Source organism: Nymphaea colorata, chromosome 11 (genome assembly GCF_008831285.2).
Source record: "Nymphaea colorata isolate Beijing-Zhang1983 chromosome 11, ASM883128v2, whole genome shotgun sequence".
Classification (NCBI taxonomy): Eukaryota; Viridiplantae; Streptophyta; class Magnoliopsida; order Nymphaeales; family Nymphaeaceae; genus Nymphaea; species Nymphaea colorata.
Window position 1 is genome coordinate 1871484 of NC_045148.1, and position 18665 is coordinate 1890148.

The following is an 18665-nucleotide window of genomic DNA, read 5'->3' on the forward strand; positions in this document are numbered from 1 at the left end:
TCGTGCTACCAACTATGGATCCTTACAATGAGTTTACAGTCATAAGAAGAAACCAAAATTCACGAGAAGGATTTCAAGAGGCCAATACTGAAATTGCAGCTCCAGACCATCAGAACGATACCCAAACCACTATAGTGGCTGCCAGTGAAAATGACACCCAAATCACTATGAGAAGATCAGAGCAACAAGTCAAGCCACCTACTCCGTTATCAGATTACATCACTTATACTTCTACAAGCTATCCTATCGAACATTATATTGAATACGAGAAGATTAACCACATGTATAGAGCATATATATCAAGAGTCTCTAATTGTTTAGAGCCAACTACATATGAAGAAGCCAAAAGAGACTCGATGTGGTTAAAAGCCATGGATGAAGAACTTAGTGCCTTACATCAAAACAAAACTTGAGATATTGTTACGCTACCTCCAGGAAAAAAGGCTGTTGGGTGTCGTTGGGTGTTTAAAATAAAATACAAAAGCGATGAAAGTATTGAAAGATACAAGGCCAGACTTGTCGTAAAAGGGTATACACAGACTCAAGGCTTAGATTATGAAGAGACCTTTGCGCCTATAGCAAAAATGGATACAATAAGGGTGATATTATCAGTTGCATGCAATTATAATTGGCCCTTATATCAACTTGATGTTAAAAACGCTTTTCTGCAAGGAGATTTGAAAGAAGAAGTGTACATGAATCTTTCTCCTGGACATCCTCAAGAAGCTAAGAAAAAATTGGTGTGCAAGCTTTACAATGCAATCTATGGCTTGAAACAATCTCCAAGGGCATGGCACTATCGGTTGAGTAATTTCTTAGAAGAACATGGTTTCGTAAGAAACAATGCTGACAACTCTTTATTTATCAAATGAAAGGATGGTAATCTGGTTATCGTACTAGTATATGTAGATGACATTATCGTGACAAGGACTGATGAAGAAAAGATCTTGAGAACTAAAGAACTGCTTCGCAATGTTTTTGACATAAAGGATCTGAGAAAGCTTCGTTATTTTTTAGGCATTGAAATTGCTCACTCAAGCAAGGGTCTATTGCTCTCTCAAAGAAGATATACCTTAGACTTGCTTAAAGAAGTCGGAAAAATTGGGTGCAAGCCAGTACAGACCCCAATTGAAGTTGGACAAAAAGTTGAAATTACTCAAGATGATCCAGTCTGTAACAAGGAAGGCTACCAACAAATAGTAGAAAAACTTATATACTTGACTATTACTAGACCGGACATAACCTATGCAGTCTGTGTTGCTAGCCAGTGTATGCATGCACCCACAGAACATCATTGGAAAATTGTTCATCGCATTCTGCAATACTCAACAGGAACTCCAGGACAAGGCATATGGTATAAAAGGAATGGTCATCATCAAATTCAAGGATTCACTGATGCTGATTGGGCAGGGAATTCAGACAGAAAATCTACAATTGGCTACTGTGTGTTTGTTGGAGGAAATATTGTGTCTTGGAAAAGAAAAAAACAGAGTGTTGTGTCCAGATCTTTCTATGCCTTTGCACTGTGATAATCAGGCCGCTATTCATATTTCAGCAAATTCAGTTTTTCATGAAAGAACCAAACATGTAGAAATAGATTGTCACTATGTTCGTGAGAAAGTACAAAAATGCGAAATATCTACCCCCTACATCAGAAGTTCAGAACAGTTGGCCGACAGGCTCACTAAGGGCTTGACTCGAGAGTTACATCAGAAAATATTGAGCAGGTGGGGATGTATAAATATCTACACCCCACTTGAGGGGGAGTGTTGAAAATGATGGTTGCCGTTTTTATCTCCCACCCGTTGAATCATTAACGTTGAGAGGAACGTTGGACAAGCGTTGGAGAATGATCTCCTTTGGAAATTCCTATACTGCCATGAAGACCTACCTTAATGCTAATGTTGCCTTGTTAAGAGCCTTTGCTATGCTCGTTCCCCTTTTTTGTTCCTTAATGGGATTAGAACATTATATTATGTATAATTTTCTATGCACAACACAATGAAGAAAATCACACGAGGGGTGTGAAGCTGTTTGTCGTGGACCTATGTTTGATTGACCGAACCACGTAAAATTGTGTCCTTTTTTTTATTATTTGATTTATTTTCTACACAAGACAAACTAATGAATTCCATAAAATTGAAAAAGTTTACCACAGACACTCTCTCTCTCTCTCATGTCGAGAATAATAGACTAAGTAGTGGATCAGTCAAAGTGTTTATGCTGGGCAGGACGCATTCTTCAACAAAAGAAACAACACTTTTGAATTTTAAAACATTTTTGTTCCGTCTTTTTCCCTGTTTGATGACCGCCACTTTTGTCTTGCTACTTCGACAATGCACAAGACTTTTTGGTATTGCGGCCAAAACAAGTTAGTATTTTAAACTTAAGTGGTAAATGTGGTTTTCTGAGATGCATCTTATGCTGCTATATTTCCTCCTCTCCACTTAGCACCGGCTACATCTTGACACTCACTAAAATAAGGAAATCAATGCTTTCGAAACGGCATAAAATCATTCTGTATTAGGTTACCAGCTGATTTGAATGACCTTTGTGTTCCACAAGTTGCAAATTTACTCAACGATCCAGTTAAATGTTCCTAGTGTATAAACCCTCTGCATAGCCAGTTTCTGGCTTCAAAGCCTCGGCTCGAATGTCGATAAACCAATGCCATGCCGGATCTAAAATACAAACATTTACTATGCTATAAAAGTTAATAAGTGGGTGCATTAATTTTATTGTAGTCAGTGTCAAGAGTGTCATGTGTCGATTCTTATTATAATGGCTTTTAATATTCCTTTTAAAGGCATTATTTTCCCTGCAATTAGAGCATACGAGGAGCTTGCTATAAGAACATCGGAGGCGGCTAAGAAATCAATTCCAGACAAATTTTTCAGGGGAAGAACTGTCAGATTTTGCCCGAGTCGAGAAACGGAATCATCCTGCTATCGTGAAGGTACCCACTTAAAAACTTTTCTGAGGTGTAATGAATGGGTTCCGGGGCGGGGTTAAAAATTCTTTTTAGGAAGGACTTAATAGTATTTTCAAAATTTGTAAAGTAATAATTTTTAGATTTTTTACATATGTAAGAAGTTTAAAATTTTCAAAAAGATATGTATAATTTTTTTTTTTTTTTTTCCCTAAGATGTGAGGGCCCTTAACAGCCACCCCTGAATAACACCCATGAGGCCATGGCTTCCTGAACCCAGACAGACTCCGCCGGAACCCGGCTGGGCTGCCTCGGATCCTTTTGTTTGACTTTGTTGGCTTGTTCAGACAAGGGTTTCTGGAGTGATGACCAGTGAACCGTTCATGCTGAACCTGGACTGTGACATGTTTGTGGACAACCCCAAGACGCTGTACCATGCCCTGTGCCTGTTGTTAGGGTTTGAGTCGGAGGCTCAGATTGGGTTCGTTCGTGCAGTTTCTACAGACGTTCCATGGTGCGCTCAAGGACGATCGATATGGGAACCAACTAAAGGTGTTCAACAAGGTGCGCCATTGTAAAGCCTCAAGTTTAAATCAATTGTGTCAAGTATGACGAAAATAACACCATGAGTAGACACTTTGAGTAGCCGATCTAAGTCTAGTGAGGACATCACATGTGATTGAAGCTAGGTCTAATTGCATTGAAATGGGACGCTTGAAGGAGTGGTGCCGGCCAATTTATTACACGATTGTGGGTGGACCTCAGTCTAGTTATATATGACGGTTACATGTACCTACCTATAATTAAAATGCTCCCCACAATGATCAGGAAAAAGGCATTGGTTGCGGCACCTACGAGGACAAGTCTCTTTCTTTATTTCACTTCAAAATGTTAGGTCTCACACTGTTTTAGTAATTATAAAATAGACCTGTGTTGTTACGGTTTGAATCGGCTCAAATTACTAAAAGTTATTTAACTAAAAATATAAAAATATAAAGCTAATTACAAATAAAAGACTCAAATATCTAAAAAGTTTACATATACAGAAAGACAGAGAAAGGGGAAGAGGAAGGGGAGGAAAGGGAGGGAGACGATGTCGGGGTCAGCTGGTCTTCCTGTGCAGGAGAGGGTAGAACACCCCAACACAGTGGAGAGGGTGTTTCTCTCCATCCTCTCAGTTCTCATCCTGTGCTTGCTCCTCTACCGGCTGGCCGTCCTGCCGGAGCTGCCTGGCGGTGCCGCCTTCGGAGTGGGGCTGGCTGCCTTTCTGTGCGAGTGTTGGTTCGCCTTTATGTGGGTGTTGTCCCTCAACTACAAGTGGCACTTCGTCGAGAACAGGACCTTCCCCGACCGTCTCTTTCAGAGGTGAGATAGACCACGAATCTACAGAAACACATTCCCACACACACACAACCATGAAAGTCCATGCAACTACGAAATCAGTTACTCCAAAAGCTCTGGAATTTGCAGGTTGAAATCATCTGAGGAGTTTCCTCCCATGGATGTGTTCGTCACCACAGCCGATCCGGTGATGGAGCCTCCCATCATCACCGTCAACACCGTACTCTCCATTCTCGCCGTTGATTACCCAGCTTCGAAGATCGCCTGCTACGTGTCCGATGACGGTTGCTCGTCCATCACCTTCTTCTCCCTAATAGAGGCCTCCAAATTTGCTCATTCATGGGTTCCCTTCTGCAAGAAGTATGGAGTAAAGTGCAGGGCTCCCTTCAAGTACTTCTCTCAGTTTCAAACTGACCACAATCCATCCTCCACTTTCCATCAAGAGTGGAAAGAGATGAAGGTAAAAATGTTTTATGTTGATGAAATAGACAAAAAACTGGTCTATTTTCCCCCTTTTTTCTGCAATTTATTTTTATGAAATTTGAAAAAAAAAAAGAAACGTGTTGGGCATGTGGTGTTTACCTGGCGAGAATGCCATGACCCGGCAATTACCTAAAACTTTCACTTCACTCCTTGTCTTCTTCGTAAAACGCTGTATCTAAAGTGTTATCTTACTAGGTTTTGGGCAACACATGCCATGCAGCCTCGGGCTCGATCGTGAACTGATCGAACCATGTCGATCTTGCTTTTGTCTTCTCTTGAGAGGAGATTGATATTAAATGGCCGGCACCACCCAAAGAAAGAGATTGAAGTTACCAATGTTGTTTACAAAAACAAATGCAGGAATATTCGCTTGGGAACTTGGACAAAGCCTGTTCGCTCGCAGTAAAATAGTTTTCCATTTTCTCAAAATTTTATGTACATGTGTGGAGATATTGGAAACTTGTTCACAAGTTAGACAAAAATCAAGAGTTGTTCATAATGCAGCCAATTCAAGAGTGTCATGTGTCAGTTTTCATTGTAATCGTTTTTAATATTTTTTTTAACGACATTACTTTCCCTGCATGTAGAGATCATACGAGGAGCTTGCTAAGAAGATATCGGAGGCGGCTCACAAATCAATCCCAGCAAAATTTTCAGGACAAGAATTTTCAGATTTTGCCCAAGTCGAGAAGCGGAATCATCCTGCTATCGTGAAGGTACCTAGTCAAAGCTTTTTTGGCTGTAGTGAATGGGTGCAAGGGTGGAGCCAGATTTTTTTTTTCCTTTTTTAAGAGAAAAATAACAATTTTTTAGAATCTTTACATATAACAAGTTTAAAATTTTCAAAAATATATGTATAACTTTATCAAACACTGGTGAGATTGCCCGTGCCCAGGGTTTACATTGTTTCATGTCCTAATGAGATAGCTTCTTAATTTCTTGGTGTGAAATCAGATTATAAACGAGCACAAGGGAAGAGAAGATGATCAGGTGCCACACTTGATTTACGTATCCAGAGAGAAACGACCTTCACACGCACACCACTTCAAAGCAGGAGCCATGAACGTTCTGGTATTGACCAAGGCCCATGTCTCCCTGAACCCAGACGGCTCAGCCGCCTCAAATCCTTTTGTTTGACTTGGTTGACTTGGTTGGCTTGTTCAGACTAGGGTTTCTGGAGTGATGACCAATGCACCGTTCATGCTAAACCTGGACTGTGACATGTTTGTGAACGACCCCAAGGCGTTGTACCATGCCCTGTGCCTCTTGCTGGGGTTTGAGTCAGAGACGCAGAGTGGGTTCGTGCAGTTTCCACAGACGTTCCATGGTGCGCTCAAGGACGACCCATATGGGAACCAACTCAAGGTGTTGCTCAAGGTGCGTCATTCTAAAGCCTCAAGTTTAAATCAATTGTGTCAAGTTTGACCAAATTATAAGTGGCGGAGCACTTTGAGTCGCCGACTAGAGTCTGGTGTGGGCATTTGCAAGTGATTACAGGTAAGTCTAGCCCCATTTCAATGGGGTGTTTGAAGGGCGAGTCTGGTGTGGGCATTGCATGTGATTGAAGGTAGGTCTAGCTGCATTGCATTTCAATGAGGTGTTTGAAGGGCTGGTGTGGGCACTGGCTCACCCAAAGGTAAAACTCTCGAGAACAACTGGCCACCTACACACTGGTGACACGTTATGTGCACCAAATTGCTCGGGCTACTTTCAATATTAGTGAAGACAACAATTACCGTGCCATGTTGAAATCCAAGGGTGGATGGAGGGGGGCCCACATTGGCATTGGCCCCACCCAAGCTAATTGGTAACAAGAAGATTTACACTAAATAAATTAAAAATTTGTAGTTGCGTAATGTATTTTTTGGATTTGAGTTTACTTCGAGCCTATCTGGATAAGTTCATTAGATTGTTTGGCCGACCCCCAAAAAAAGTCCTCGTTCTATCCTTGTTGAAATCGACAATTAGAACTCAGAAGTCCTAGTTCTTTCTCTGTTTTCTAAATAAAGATGAATGAACGAACATCTGATTCGCCTTTGTTTTACTAAGTTTCACATGTGAGTGCAGCATCTCATGCCAGGGAGTAACGCATGTCAAGGGCCCATGTATGGGGGCACATGCTGTTTCCACCGAAGGAAAGTCATTTACGGTCAGCAACCCCGAGAGCGTCTACAAGCAAAGGACGGACCCCACAACTACCAATTTGCTAATGGTGCAGGCTATTCATTCTTTTTTCATACAATCTTTATCACGAGTTAGTGCACAATATATATATATATATATATATATATATATATATATATATATATATATATATATATATATATATATATATATATATATATATATAGTGATTCTATGTAGAGTTACTCAGCCATCTAATTAGTGTCGTCTATCTGATATAAATAGATGGTTGAAAGAAAAATATGAAGAAAAAAGTGAGAATTAATAATAGATGAGTAAAATGTCTAACATTTTTCTCATTGTTTTTCTCGTGACTATTCATCATGTTGGATCGAATGGTCCTGGTTAGATGGTTGGATGATTCTAAAAAACAAAATTCACTAGTTAAAACACATGTATAATGGAAACTCAGGGCGCCAAAATGGGATGTGTGGCATGGAAGAAGCATTGGCAGCCATATTTGGAGGCAACCAGCCCTTAATTGAATCAGCACTTAGATCAGCCTCTGAAGGCAGAGCCCTCGTCGACCCTTCTCCCTCACAGACCCTTTCAAGTTCTTTGGAAGCAGCCATTGCAGTGTCTGCTTGTGATTATGAAGACAACACCCTATGGGGCAAACAGGTTCTTTCTCTCTCAAACAATTGACTAGATGACATTTTCCAATGAGATATTATAGAGTTGATTTTAGTGAGTCAGATTATAAGTTATCTTCTGGTTAATCTCTCAATGGCTTGTAGTGCTTTCAATTTCCCTTCCCTCGATAAACTAATGCAATTCAAAGCGTGTTCTGTTGCAAAATAACAATAGAAAACCATGTTTAGTTTTTGCCATCCACGCATCTGCAAACATGCTTCAGAGAAAGGGCCTACAGGGCAGGGAATAACTTTTCAAAAATAAAAAAATTGATTCATGTTTTTGAAAAAAACTCTTACTTCCCCTTAAAATTAAGATCTCCCTGATTTTGCTTTTGGCATGTGCAGTTCATTCTGGGTTCATGCGCTTTAATGTGTTTGTGCTTAATGCACCAATTCTAATGGACTAGTTTTTTTTCCAGGTTGGTTGGGATTATGGATCAACAGTAGAGGACGTCATGACAGGGTGTAGGATCCACTCCTCGGGCTGGAACTCAGTCTTATGTTTCCCTGATCCACCAGCATTTCTTGGCGCCGCGCCGTCTACCGGACCCGACTCCTTGGTCCAGCAGAAGAGATGGGCCACCGGTTTGCTTGAAATTCTCATCAGCAGACGGAACCCCCTGAGGGCTACAGTGAGGGAGAAGCTGCAACTGAGACAATGCATGGTCTATCTCAGTGTGTTGTTGTGGGCAGCCCGATCTGTACCCGAACTTTGCTACGCTATTCTGCCTGCATTATGCATATTCACAAACACCTCCATCTTCCCTAAGGTATCATCTCTCTTTCCCCTCTTATTCAAGTAGTCATGTGATCAGGTCTACTGAGGTACCATTTTCAGGTTTTGGCTAGGAGCCTGTCTGGTCTTAGATCGTCATATCCAGGACACAAGGGGTTGTGTTCGACTCATTGCATGATCAGTGCTCCAATTTAAGTCCGTAAGAAAATTTTCAAAAAAGGTAAAATCTTATAACAAGGGAAGAACAAAGTTTATGTGCAAAACATTGTGAAGATATCAGGATATATGAAGAGTTGTCAAAAATCTAAAGATTTATAAAAGAGAAGGAAACACGAAGAGCTATGTGAATGTAATGTGAATACTCCTTTGATACTTGAAAATGTTAAAACTTTTTAAAATTATGGCATGTTATTGGTGTGTTCATGTTTCTAATATATCCCCACAAGAATTGTGGTTCGAAAATTGGATGCAATTTTAGACGCCACCTGAACTTAAACAAATTTGAGTCCTTATAAAAAGATCCAAATCGTTTGATGGATAAACCTAGTCGCCGTTATGCGTAAATTTGACTAAGTTGGGACTGGCCGAAATGCACTTTGAGACAACTAATTTGAATCAAAGTGGATCCAGTAGGCAGATGACGGTACAACTAAGTTCTGGTGGCATCCTCTGTCTTGCAGATAACTGATCCAGAATTCAAACTACCGGCTGCGGTTTTCATCATCTTCAATATTTACACACTCGTGGAATACCTTCTTTGTGGTCTATCACTGCGGGAATGGTGGAACAATCAGAGAATGGCCAAGATTGTGAGTTCAACTGCCTGGTTGTTTGGTCTCCTAGCTGTGTTGCTAAAGGTTTTTGGGGTCTCAGAGACGGTGTTCGAGCTCACTCGCAAAGATGATTTGGAAGGTGCACCGACTGAGGCAGGGAAGTTCATTTTCGACTCGTCGGCCATTTACGTGCCTGCAACTACGCTGCTCTTTGTGAACTTGGCGGCTCTGGCTCTAGGCCTAGCCAAGGTGGCGATGGAAATGGAAGCTTCTGCTAATGTGGGAGAGTTGGTGTGTTGTGCTTGGGTAGTTCTGAGCTTCCTGCCCTTCGTAAAGGGACTCTTTAGACGTGGGCAGCATGGTATTCCTTGGCCAACGATTTGCAAGTCCGGCACGGCCACTTTCATCTTCGTCTGCTTATGCAGGTGGTTCTCAAATTAATGACTGGACTTAAGGCCAATTCATGAATAATCTTCCAGCCTTGCAAAGATGCTTCTTCATATTTTCATATATTACTGTCGCACCAGATTTACCAAGATATATGCATATGGCTGGTGCAACAGGAGATGCTCAATGGTTGTGGCGTTACGCAAGATATTTTGCTGTTACAATAATTATACAGAATGTTAAATAAGGATTTAGTTGCTATCGTATGGCAACTAAACCTCATCTTTACTCAAGACTAATTTAAAAGAAATCTGATATACACCCTCAAGTTGAGATGTGTAAGTTTGTGACATCCAAATTGCTAGCTTACATTTGAAATATGTCTCGCCATAGTGGTTTTGTGAATTAAGATGTCTATCAATTGTAAATGAGCCTGCACACATGATCTGGATGGATAATGCCATTCTGGATTTTTCTCTCGTAAAATGACAACATCAAGCTCTATATGGTTGGTGCCTTCATGAAATATAGGATTTGGAGATACTTGTGAAGCAGCTTGATTATTGCAATATAGGTAAATTGGTTCAATATGATGCTGACCTACGTCAGCCAACAACACTCAGAGCCATATAGTTTCACTTGACGTCATCGCTATATATTTTGCGTTGGTAGAATATTCAAAGTGGGTTACATATGCCACCAACATGCACAAAATCTTTATATAGTCATCATGAAAAATGACCTTGATTAATAGAAAAGAGATCTTTTTGTAGGGACAAAAAAAGAAAAAAGAAAAAAAATAAGATTTTGTGATTTGATAAAGCTCAAACCAAACGATTTGTATCAATTCGTATATGCATATCATGAAAACTAATGTACCTCTTTGAGTGGTAAATTAGCATTTTTGTTTTTTTTGTCCCGTTCATTTAGTTATTTCATATTTCTGTCATTATTTGTCATCTCTTATACATTATCTAATACTTTTGTCCTTATCTAATATTCCTGTCATTATCTCATACTTTTTTTATTATCTCATACCACCCCCTGTTAATATCTCAGACACTATGAGTATGTGATAATGAGTATGAGATAATGATAGAGGTATAGACAATAACAATGTTAAGAATGTTGTTGTGCACATGTAATGTTAGGACATTGAAGTAAATATGCATATTGGTAGTAGGGTCCACCCTTGGCATATGTTCGTCGATGGGTCGATGACTTGATGGGTTTTCAGGCCAGTCAGAATCACAATAGGCCCTTAGTTTTCCATTGCTTGAAGATAGTAATAAAATTTCCTTGCTCGGTGAAGATTTCAAATCTACGAAGAGCATCATCATAATGTGTAAGTTTTGGAACTTCATAGACTGACTTATATGAACTTACACACAAAACATAATACCTGGGTGTGCCACATTCAACTTGATCAACTGTCCAACTAAACAACAGTACTTGAAGCTTGGAAGCATCCTTTAATGGTTTGCCATCATCCGAAGTGAGTTTCAACTTTTGATCTATGGGAAAATCCATAGGTTTCACTCCTAGTAATCTTGCATCCGTTAAAATATCGAGAGTAAATTCATTTTGGCCAAGAAATATTGCGGACGGTGCACAAGCAACTTCCCGCTTCTGCAACCTATAGCAAATACAATCGGAGAGACCAACCCCTCAACTGGCTTATTTTTCTTTGTAATCTACCAGCACTTGAAGCAAATAAATACATATCTGTCAGCAAGTAGTACACAAGGAGGAGGATTATGCGGCTTAGTTTGAAAATGACGCTTTGCTAAATGAGATCCTCTTTTTCTTTTTCTTGAAAAAGTTCAGCACAAACAAGAGAGATCGAGTTGTGTGAAGGAAAAAAAATGGGGTTGATGTATTTTTGAAACTTATTATAAAGAAATGTACATTTTAAAACTTTTGACTTTTTTATGATTTTTTTTATTTCTTCAATTTAAAAAAAAAACTTAAATATAAGTATTTTGATCATTACATACTCATGTGCATATTTTTTTTTGGACAGAAGTACACACATAACAACTTCCACAAACATAAGGGGGCCAACATATTATGATGCCATAGGTTCCACCAACATTCAACTTTTTCATAATCCTCTTTTTAGCTTCTTAAAAAGTTTCTTTTGTACTTAAATATCGGTTTTTTGGTAGTTACACATCTATGTGCACAATTTTTTGTGCACAGGGACATACACATAACCACTTTTGCAAATAGGAGGGCTGACTTATAGGATGCCATGAGTTCTATTAACTTTTAACCTTTTCATAATCTTATTTTATCCTCTTAAAGAAGTTTATTTTTTTACATAAATACATGTATTTTGGTCATTATTACACACTCATGTACACATTTTTTTGTGCACGTGGGTGTACACATAGCCACTTTGCAAACAAGAAGGCCGACTTATCATGATGCCATGGATTCCATTGACTTTTAATGTCTTTGCAATTTTATTTTTATCTTCTTGAAAAGCTTCTTTTTCACTTACATATAGGTATAATATAGGTATTTTGGTCATTACACACTTATTTTCACAATTTTTGTGCGCAAGGGCCTACATGTAATCACTTTTACAAATAAGAGTGCTGACTTATTATGATACATGGGTTCTAGTGACTTTTAACCTTTTCATAATCCTATTTTTATCGTCTTAAAATGTTTTTTTTTACTTAAATATAAGTATTTTGGACATTATATTTTTTTGTTTACGTGGGTGTACACATAAATACTTTCGCAATCAAAAAGGCCAACTAATTGTGATGTCATGCGTCCCACCCTCTAAGCTAGGATTTTTTTAGAGGTAGGCCAAACAGTTCGCGGGTCCGGTCAAGAGGAGGAACAATAGGACAAAACTAAAAAAATTTGATTTTTTCAATATGATTTTTTTTTCCTACGCTAACCCGAGCCATGACCTAAACTAGCCCCTGCACCCTCTCCACACACCTAAACAATGTGTTCCCCACACACCTAAACAATGTGTTCCCGAACTTGAAATTGAAAGGGACAATCTGTTCCAGAACTTGAAATTGAAGGGCCCAATAAGAGTGGAGTCCTGACGTGGGGGGGTGGACCTGAGTCCAATTATATGATGGTTATATATACCTACCCGTAATTATAAAGCTCCCCAGCCTTTTGTAAAAGGCTGACTATAAGACAAAAGGAAAAAACGTGTAAGGCTGACAAGATCTTTTTGTTTTTTAATTCTCAAAATACCCTACTCGTTTTTGTTTTGGGTAGCAAAAAAGCCTTTTGTAAAAGGCTGACTATAAGGAAAAAGGAAAAAGCCTTTTGTAAAAGGCTGACAAGATCTTTTTTTTTTTTAAGTTTTAAAATACTCTCTTTTTTGTGGGTAGATATCACGTGCAGGCAACCAATTCTGTATGGCTGTTCGGCTCAAATTAATAAAAGTTATTTATCCAAAAATATGAAGTTAATTAAATAAAAAAACTTAAATATCGAAAAAATGATTAATCAAAAACTGACCAGACTGGTGATAAGGCCTATGAAACGGGAGTGCAAATCATGTTTCATGGCCGCATGCGCACAACTCATTGTGGCAGAAGTACCCACGAAATTACATTGAAAATTTTGCAAATCTTCAAAATCATGGAATTTGATAATTAAAATGCTCATCTTTTAAAAAATTAAAATGATTAAACGAACAAGTTATTTTGTTTTCAAAATTATGAAAATAAAACCTCCAATTTTGTTTTCAGTCTAATTTAAGGAGGAATTGTGATTCTTTAGCTGGTTGAATTTGACAACGTGGCAAGTTCTCTGTTCCCCGCCAGGTCTCAGCTACATAGTCTATATATAGAGAGAGGCAGAGAAGGGGGACGAGTGAGAAGGAGACGATGTCGAGGTCAGCTAGTCTTCCTCTGCAGGAGAGGGTAAAACACCCCAACACGGTGGAGAGGGTGTTTCTTTCCATCCTCTCAGTTCTCATCCTATGTTTGCTCCTCTACCGGCTGGCCGTCTTGCCGGAGCTAACTGGCGGCGTGGCCTTCGGTGTGTGGCTGACGGCCTTTCTGTGCGAGTGCTGGTTCGCCTTCATCTGGGTGTTGTCCGTCAACTGCAAGTGGCACTTCATTGAGCACAAGACCTTCCCCGACCGTCTCCTTCAGAGGTGAGATAAAACACGAATCTACAGAAACAAAGAGAGAGAGAGAGAACCATGAAACTCCATGTGACTACAAAATCACTTACTCCAAAAGCTCTGGAATTTGCAGGTTCAAATCATCTCAAGAGTTTCCAGCCATGGATGTGTTCGTCACTACAGCCGACCCGGTGATGGAGCCTCCCATCATCACCGTCAACACCGTCCTCTCCATTCTCGCTGTTGATTACCCAGCTTCGAAGATCGCCTGCTACGTGTCGGATGATAGTTGCTCGCGCATCACCTTCTTCTCCCTAATAGAGGCCTCCAAATTTGCTCATTCATGGGTTCCCTTCTGCAAGAAGTATGGAGTAGAGTGCAGGGCTCCCTTTAAGTACTTCTCCCTATCTCAAACTGACCACAATCCATCCTCCATTTTCCATCAAGATTGGAAAGAGATGAAGGTAAAAGTGTTTTAAGTTGATGAAATAAACAAAAAATGGTCTATTTTCCCCCTTTTTTCTGCAATTTATTTTTATTAAATTAAAAAAAAAAATGTATTGAGCATGCGGTGTTCACCTGGTGAGCATGATGCCATGACCCGACAAATAACCAAAACTTTCACCTAATTCTTTGTCTTCTTATAACTAAAACCTGAAACCTGCTTTCTTTGTGTCTTAAGTACCATCTCACTATGTTTTGGGCAACACATGCCCCTCAGGCTCGAACCATCTCGAGCCTGCTTTTGTCTTCTTGAGGGGAGATTGAAATTAAATGGCCGGCGCCACCCAAAGAAAGTGATTGAAGTTACCACTGTTGTTTTCAGCAACAGATGTAGGAATATTCGCTTGGGAACTTGGACAAAGCCTGTTGGCTCGCAAAAAAATAGTTCCTGATGAGCATACGTGTGTCAGTTCTTATTGCAATCGTTTTTAATATTTTTTTTAACGACATTATTTTCCCTGCAAGTAGAGAGCATACGAGGAGCTTGCTGAGAAGATATCGGAGGCGGCTCACAAATCAATTCCAGATAAATTTTCGGGGGAAGAATTTTCAGATTTTGCACAAGTCCAGAAGCGGAATCATCCTGCTATCGTGAAGGTACCTAGTCAAAGCTCTTTTGGCTGTAGTGAATGGGTGCAAGGGTGGAGCCAGATTTTTTTCCCTTTTTTTAAGAGAAAAATAACAATTTTTTAGAATAATATGTATAACTTTATCAAACACTGGTGAGATTGCCCGTGCCCAGGGTTTACATTGTTTCATGTCCTAATAACATATAGCTTCTTAATTTCTTGGTGTGGAATCAGATTATAAACGAGCACAAGGGAAGACAAGATGATAAGGTGCCACACTTGATTTACGTATCCAGAGAGAAACGACCTTCACACGCACACCACTTCAAAGCAGGAGCCATGAACGTTCTGGTATTGACCAAGGCCCATGTCTCCCTGAACCCAGACGGCTCAGCCGCCTCAAATCCTTTTGTTTGACTTGGTTGACTTGGTTGGCTTGTTCAGACTAGGGTTTCTGGAGTGATGACCAATGCACCGTTCATGCTAAACCTGGACTGTGACATGTTTGTGAACGACCCCAAGGCGCTATACCATGCCCTCTGCCTCTTGCTGGGGTTTGAGTCAGAGACGCAGAGTGGGTTCGTGCAGTTTCCACAGACGTTCCATGGTGCGCTCAAGGACGACCCATATGGGAACCAACTCAAGGTGTTGCTCAAGGTGCGTCATTCTAAAGCCTCAAGTTTAAATTAATTGTGTCAAGTTTGACCAAATTGTAAGTGGCAGAGCACTTTGAGTCGCCGACTTGAGTCTGGTGTGGGCATTGCATGTGACTGAAGGTAGGTCTAGCTGCATTTCAAAGGGGTGTTTGAAGGGCTGGTGTGGGCACTGGCTCACACCAACCACACTGTAGCTCCGTTACTGAATTGTGTCGAGTTGGACTGATTGGGCTCGAGCTTGCGACCAGTCTACTGGCTTGTCTTGCCAAGAGTAGAATCATGTTTGATCCCTGGATATGGATCTGATAATCTCCAGTCAACCGGCACCTAGTTTAGTGAATGTGGACCAGGGATGACAACTCAATGTAACACCCTTGTTGTAGTGCCTCAATTGGGTTCAGTTCGTTTTTTGTTTTACTTACTTTCACTTGTGTGACTGCAGCATTCAATGCCAGGGAGCAACGCATGTCAAGGGCCCATGTATGGGGGCACCGGCTGCTTTCACCGAAGGAAAGTCATTTACGGTCAGCGACTCCTAGAGCATCCACTCGTCAAAAATGGACCCTACAACTACAATTTATCTAATGGTCCTGGCTCTTCACTCGTGTCTCATATAATCATTATCACGAGTTAGTGCACAATATATATATATATATGAAATTTGAAAGTTGGGTCTTCAGGGATGCATTATTTGATGAAAAACACATGTATATTGGAAATGTAGGGCGCCAAAATGGTATGTGTGGCATGGAAGAAGCATTGGCAGCCATATTTGGAGGCAACCAGCCCTTAATTGAATCAGCACTTAGAGCGGCCTCTGAAGGGAGTGCCGTCGTCGACCCTCCTCCCTCACAGGCCCTTTCAAATTCTTTGGAAGCAGCCATTGCTGTCTCTGCTTGTGATTATGAAGACAACACGCTATGGGGCAAACAGGTTTTTTCTCTCTCAAACAATTGACTAGATGACATTTTGCAATTAGATATTATAGAGTTGATCTTTAGTGAATCAGATTATAAGTTATCTTCTGAGTATTCTTTCTCAATGGCTTGTAGTGCTTTCAATTTCCCTTCCCTCAATAAACCAATGCAATTCAAAGCGTGTTCTGTTGTAAAATAACAATAGAAAACCATGTTTAGTTTTTGCCATCCACACTCCACAGCATCTGCAAACATGCTTCACAAAAGGGGGGCAGGGAATAGCTTTTCAAAATTAAAAATTGATTCATGTTTTTGAAAAAACTCTTACGCCCCCTTAAAATTAAGATCTCGCTGATTTTGCCTTTGGCAAGTGTTGTGCAGTCCGGGTTCATGAGCTTCACTGTGTTTTTTGCTTTATGCACCAAACTTAAATGGTCTAGTTTCTTTCAGATTGGTTTGGATTATGGATCAACATCAGAGGACATGATGACAGGGTGTAGGATCCACTCTTCAGGCTGGAACTCAGTCGCATGTTTACCTGATCCACCAGCATTTCTCGGTGCGGCGCCGTCCACCGGACCCGACACGATGGTCCAGCAGAAGAGGTGGGCCACCGGTTTGCTTGAAATTCTCATCAGCCGGCGGAACCCGGTGAAGGCTATCGTAAGGGAGAAGCTGCAACTGAGACAGTGCATGGTCTATCTCATTTTGTTGTTGTGGGCAGTTCGATCCGTACCCGAACTTTGCTATGCTAGTCTGCCTGCATTATGCATATTCACAAACACCTCTATCTTCCCTAAGGTATCATCTCTATTTCCCTTCTTATTCATGTTGTCATGTGATCAGGTCCACTGAGGTACCAGTTTCAGGTTTTGGCTAGGAGTCTGTCTGGTTTTAGATCATCAGATCCAGGCCACAAGGGGTCTGATTTGTTTTATTGCAGGACCAAAGTTCTAAATCAAGTCCTTGAGAAAATTTTAAGCAAAGGGGAGATCTTACAACAAGGAAAGATATAGTTTATGTACTAAACATTATAAAGAATTGTAAAAAAAACCAAGGTTTACAAGAAAAGGGAAACATGAAGAGCTATATGAATGCGAAACTGTGAATAATCAATTGATGCTTAAAAATGTCAAAACTTTTAAACTAATGACATGTTATTGGTGTGTCGATGCTTCTAATATATCACCACAAGGTTTGTGGTTTGAATGTTGGATGCAATTTTAGACCACCCCCCCCCCCCCCCAGACAAAACTTAAACAAATTTGCATCCTTATTATTCAGATCGTTTGATGGATAAACCTAGTAACCATCATTCATAAATTTAACTAGGCTTGGACTGGTCGACATGCACTTTGAGACAACCGGTTTGAATCTAAGTGGATCCAATAGGAAGAAGACTGTACAACTAACTTATGGTAGCATCCTCTGTCTTGCAGATAACTGATCCAGAATTCAGACTACCGGCTGCAGTTTTCATCATCTTCAATATCTACACACTCGTGGAATACCTTCTTTGTGGTCTATCAGTGCGAGAATGGTGGAACAATCAGAGAATGGCCAGGATTCTGAGTTCAACTGCCTGGTTGTTTGGTCTCCTAGCTGTGTTACTCAAGGTTTTTGGGATCTCAGAGACGGTATTCGAGCTCACTCGCAAAGACGATTTGGAAGGTGCACCGGCTGAGGCAGGGAAGTTCATTTTCGACTCGTCGGCCATTTACGTGCCTGCAACTACGCTGCTCTTTGTGAACTTCGCGGCTTTGGCTCTAGGCCTAGCTAAGGTGGTGATGGATATGGAAGCTAATGCTAATGTGGGAGAGTTGGTGTGTTGTGCTTGGGTGGTTATGAGCTTCCTGCCCTTCGTAAAAGGACTGTTTAGACGTGGGCAATATGGTATTCCTTGGCCAACGGTCTGCAAGTCCGGCACGGCCGCTTTGATCTTCGTATGCTTATGCAGGCGGTTCTCAAATTCATGACCGGAATTTAGGCCAATTCATAAATGATCTTCCCACCGAACAAAGAAGCTTGTCTTTGTCAAGATTCATTTAAGCTAGATCCTCCTGAACCTTTCGCAGAAAACGGTTTCCGTAGTTGCTTAGAGAGTTGCATGTTCTTTCTTTCCCTTATTCTCTGTGTGAACGCTCACATCTATGTCAGTCTTTGTGTCGCATTCCCTTTTATCGTATGTTATTTATAATCGTATGTTATTTATAAACGACGTGTGTTTTACCTTTCAACTGAAAGCAAGCTGCATCAAATTACAACTACAGGTGGAAAGAAGGCAACTGTGAAGGTTGTATAATCATTGCCTCTGCCGATACAAACCTGCTAGAGGAATAAAACATTTCAACCACATAAAGGTCGCCTCAAACAAGTGAAATTGTGACAAAAGTAATGTCTTGCGCTCATTCCTCACTGACATGACAAGTGCTACTGC

At 40.4% G+C, this 18665-nt stretch overlaps 2 protein-coding genes across 4 annotated transcripts in view; both read left to right on the top strand.

The window, feature by feature from the left end:
* The window catches only part of LOC116264472 (cellulose synthase-like protein H1), a 36337-nt gene extending 26395 nt beyond the window's left edge, over positions 1-9942 (top strand). The window contains exons 1-9 of one of the 2 annotated variants that reach the window (XM_031644737.2): positions 3983-4294; positions 4400-4730; positions 5341-5469; positions 5708-5824; positions 5918-6130; positions 6821-6965; positions 7350-7558; positions 7992-8342; positions 8989-9939. In XM_031644737.2, coding sequence (XP_031500597.1) covers positions 4023-4294; positions 4400-4730; positions 5341-5469; positions 5708-5824; positions 5918-6130; positions 6821-6965; positions 7350-7558; positions 7992-8342; positions 8989-9522 — 2301 coding nt within the window. In that variant the 5' untranslated portion in view covers positions 3983-4022 and the 3' untranslated portion in view covers positions 9523-9939. Of the gene's footprint in view, positions 1-3982; positions 4295-4399; positions 4731-5340; positions 5470-5707; positions 5825-5917; positions 6131-6820; positions 6966-7349; positions 7559-7991; positions 8343-8988 lie in introns of those variants that run through there. The other variant, XM_050080443.1, reaches the window with a different exon arrangement.
* Positions 1-18465, top strand: part of LOC116264551 (cellulose synthase-like protein H1) — a 115860-nt gene extending 97395 nt beyond the window's left edge. The window contains exons 1-9 of one of the 2 annotated variants that reach the window (XM_031643547.2): positions 13330-13612; positions 13716-14046; positions 14555-14683; positions 14890-15006; positions 15100-15312; positions 15754-15940; positions 16036-16244; positions 16679-17029; positions 17668-18465. In XM_031643547.2, the coding sequence (XP_031499407.1) occupies positions 13341-13612; positions 13716-14046; positions 14555-14683; positions 14890-15006; positions 15100-15312; positions 15754-15940; positions 16036-16244; positions 16679-17029; positions 17668-18204 (2346 nt within the window). In that variant the 5' untranslated portion in view covers positions 13330-13340 and the 3' untranslated portion in view covers positions 18205-18465. Of the gene's footprint in view, positions 1-13329; positions 13613-13715; positions 14047-14554; positions 14684-14889; positions 15007-15099; positions 15313-15753; positions 15941-16035; positions 16245-16678; positions 17030-17667 lie in introns of those variants that run through there. The other variant, XM_050080444.1, reaches the window with a different exon arrangement.
* The last annotated feature ends 200 nt before the right edge of the window (positions 18466-18665 follow it).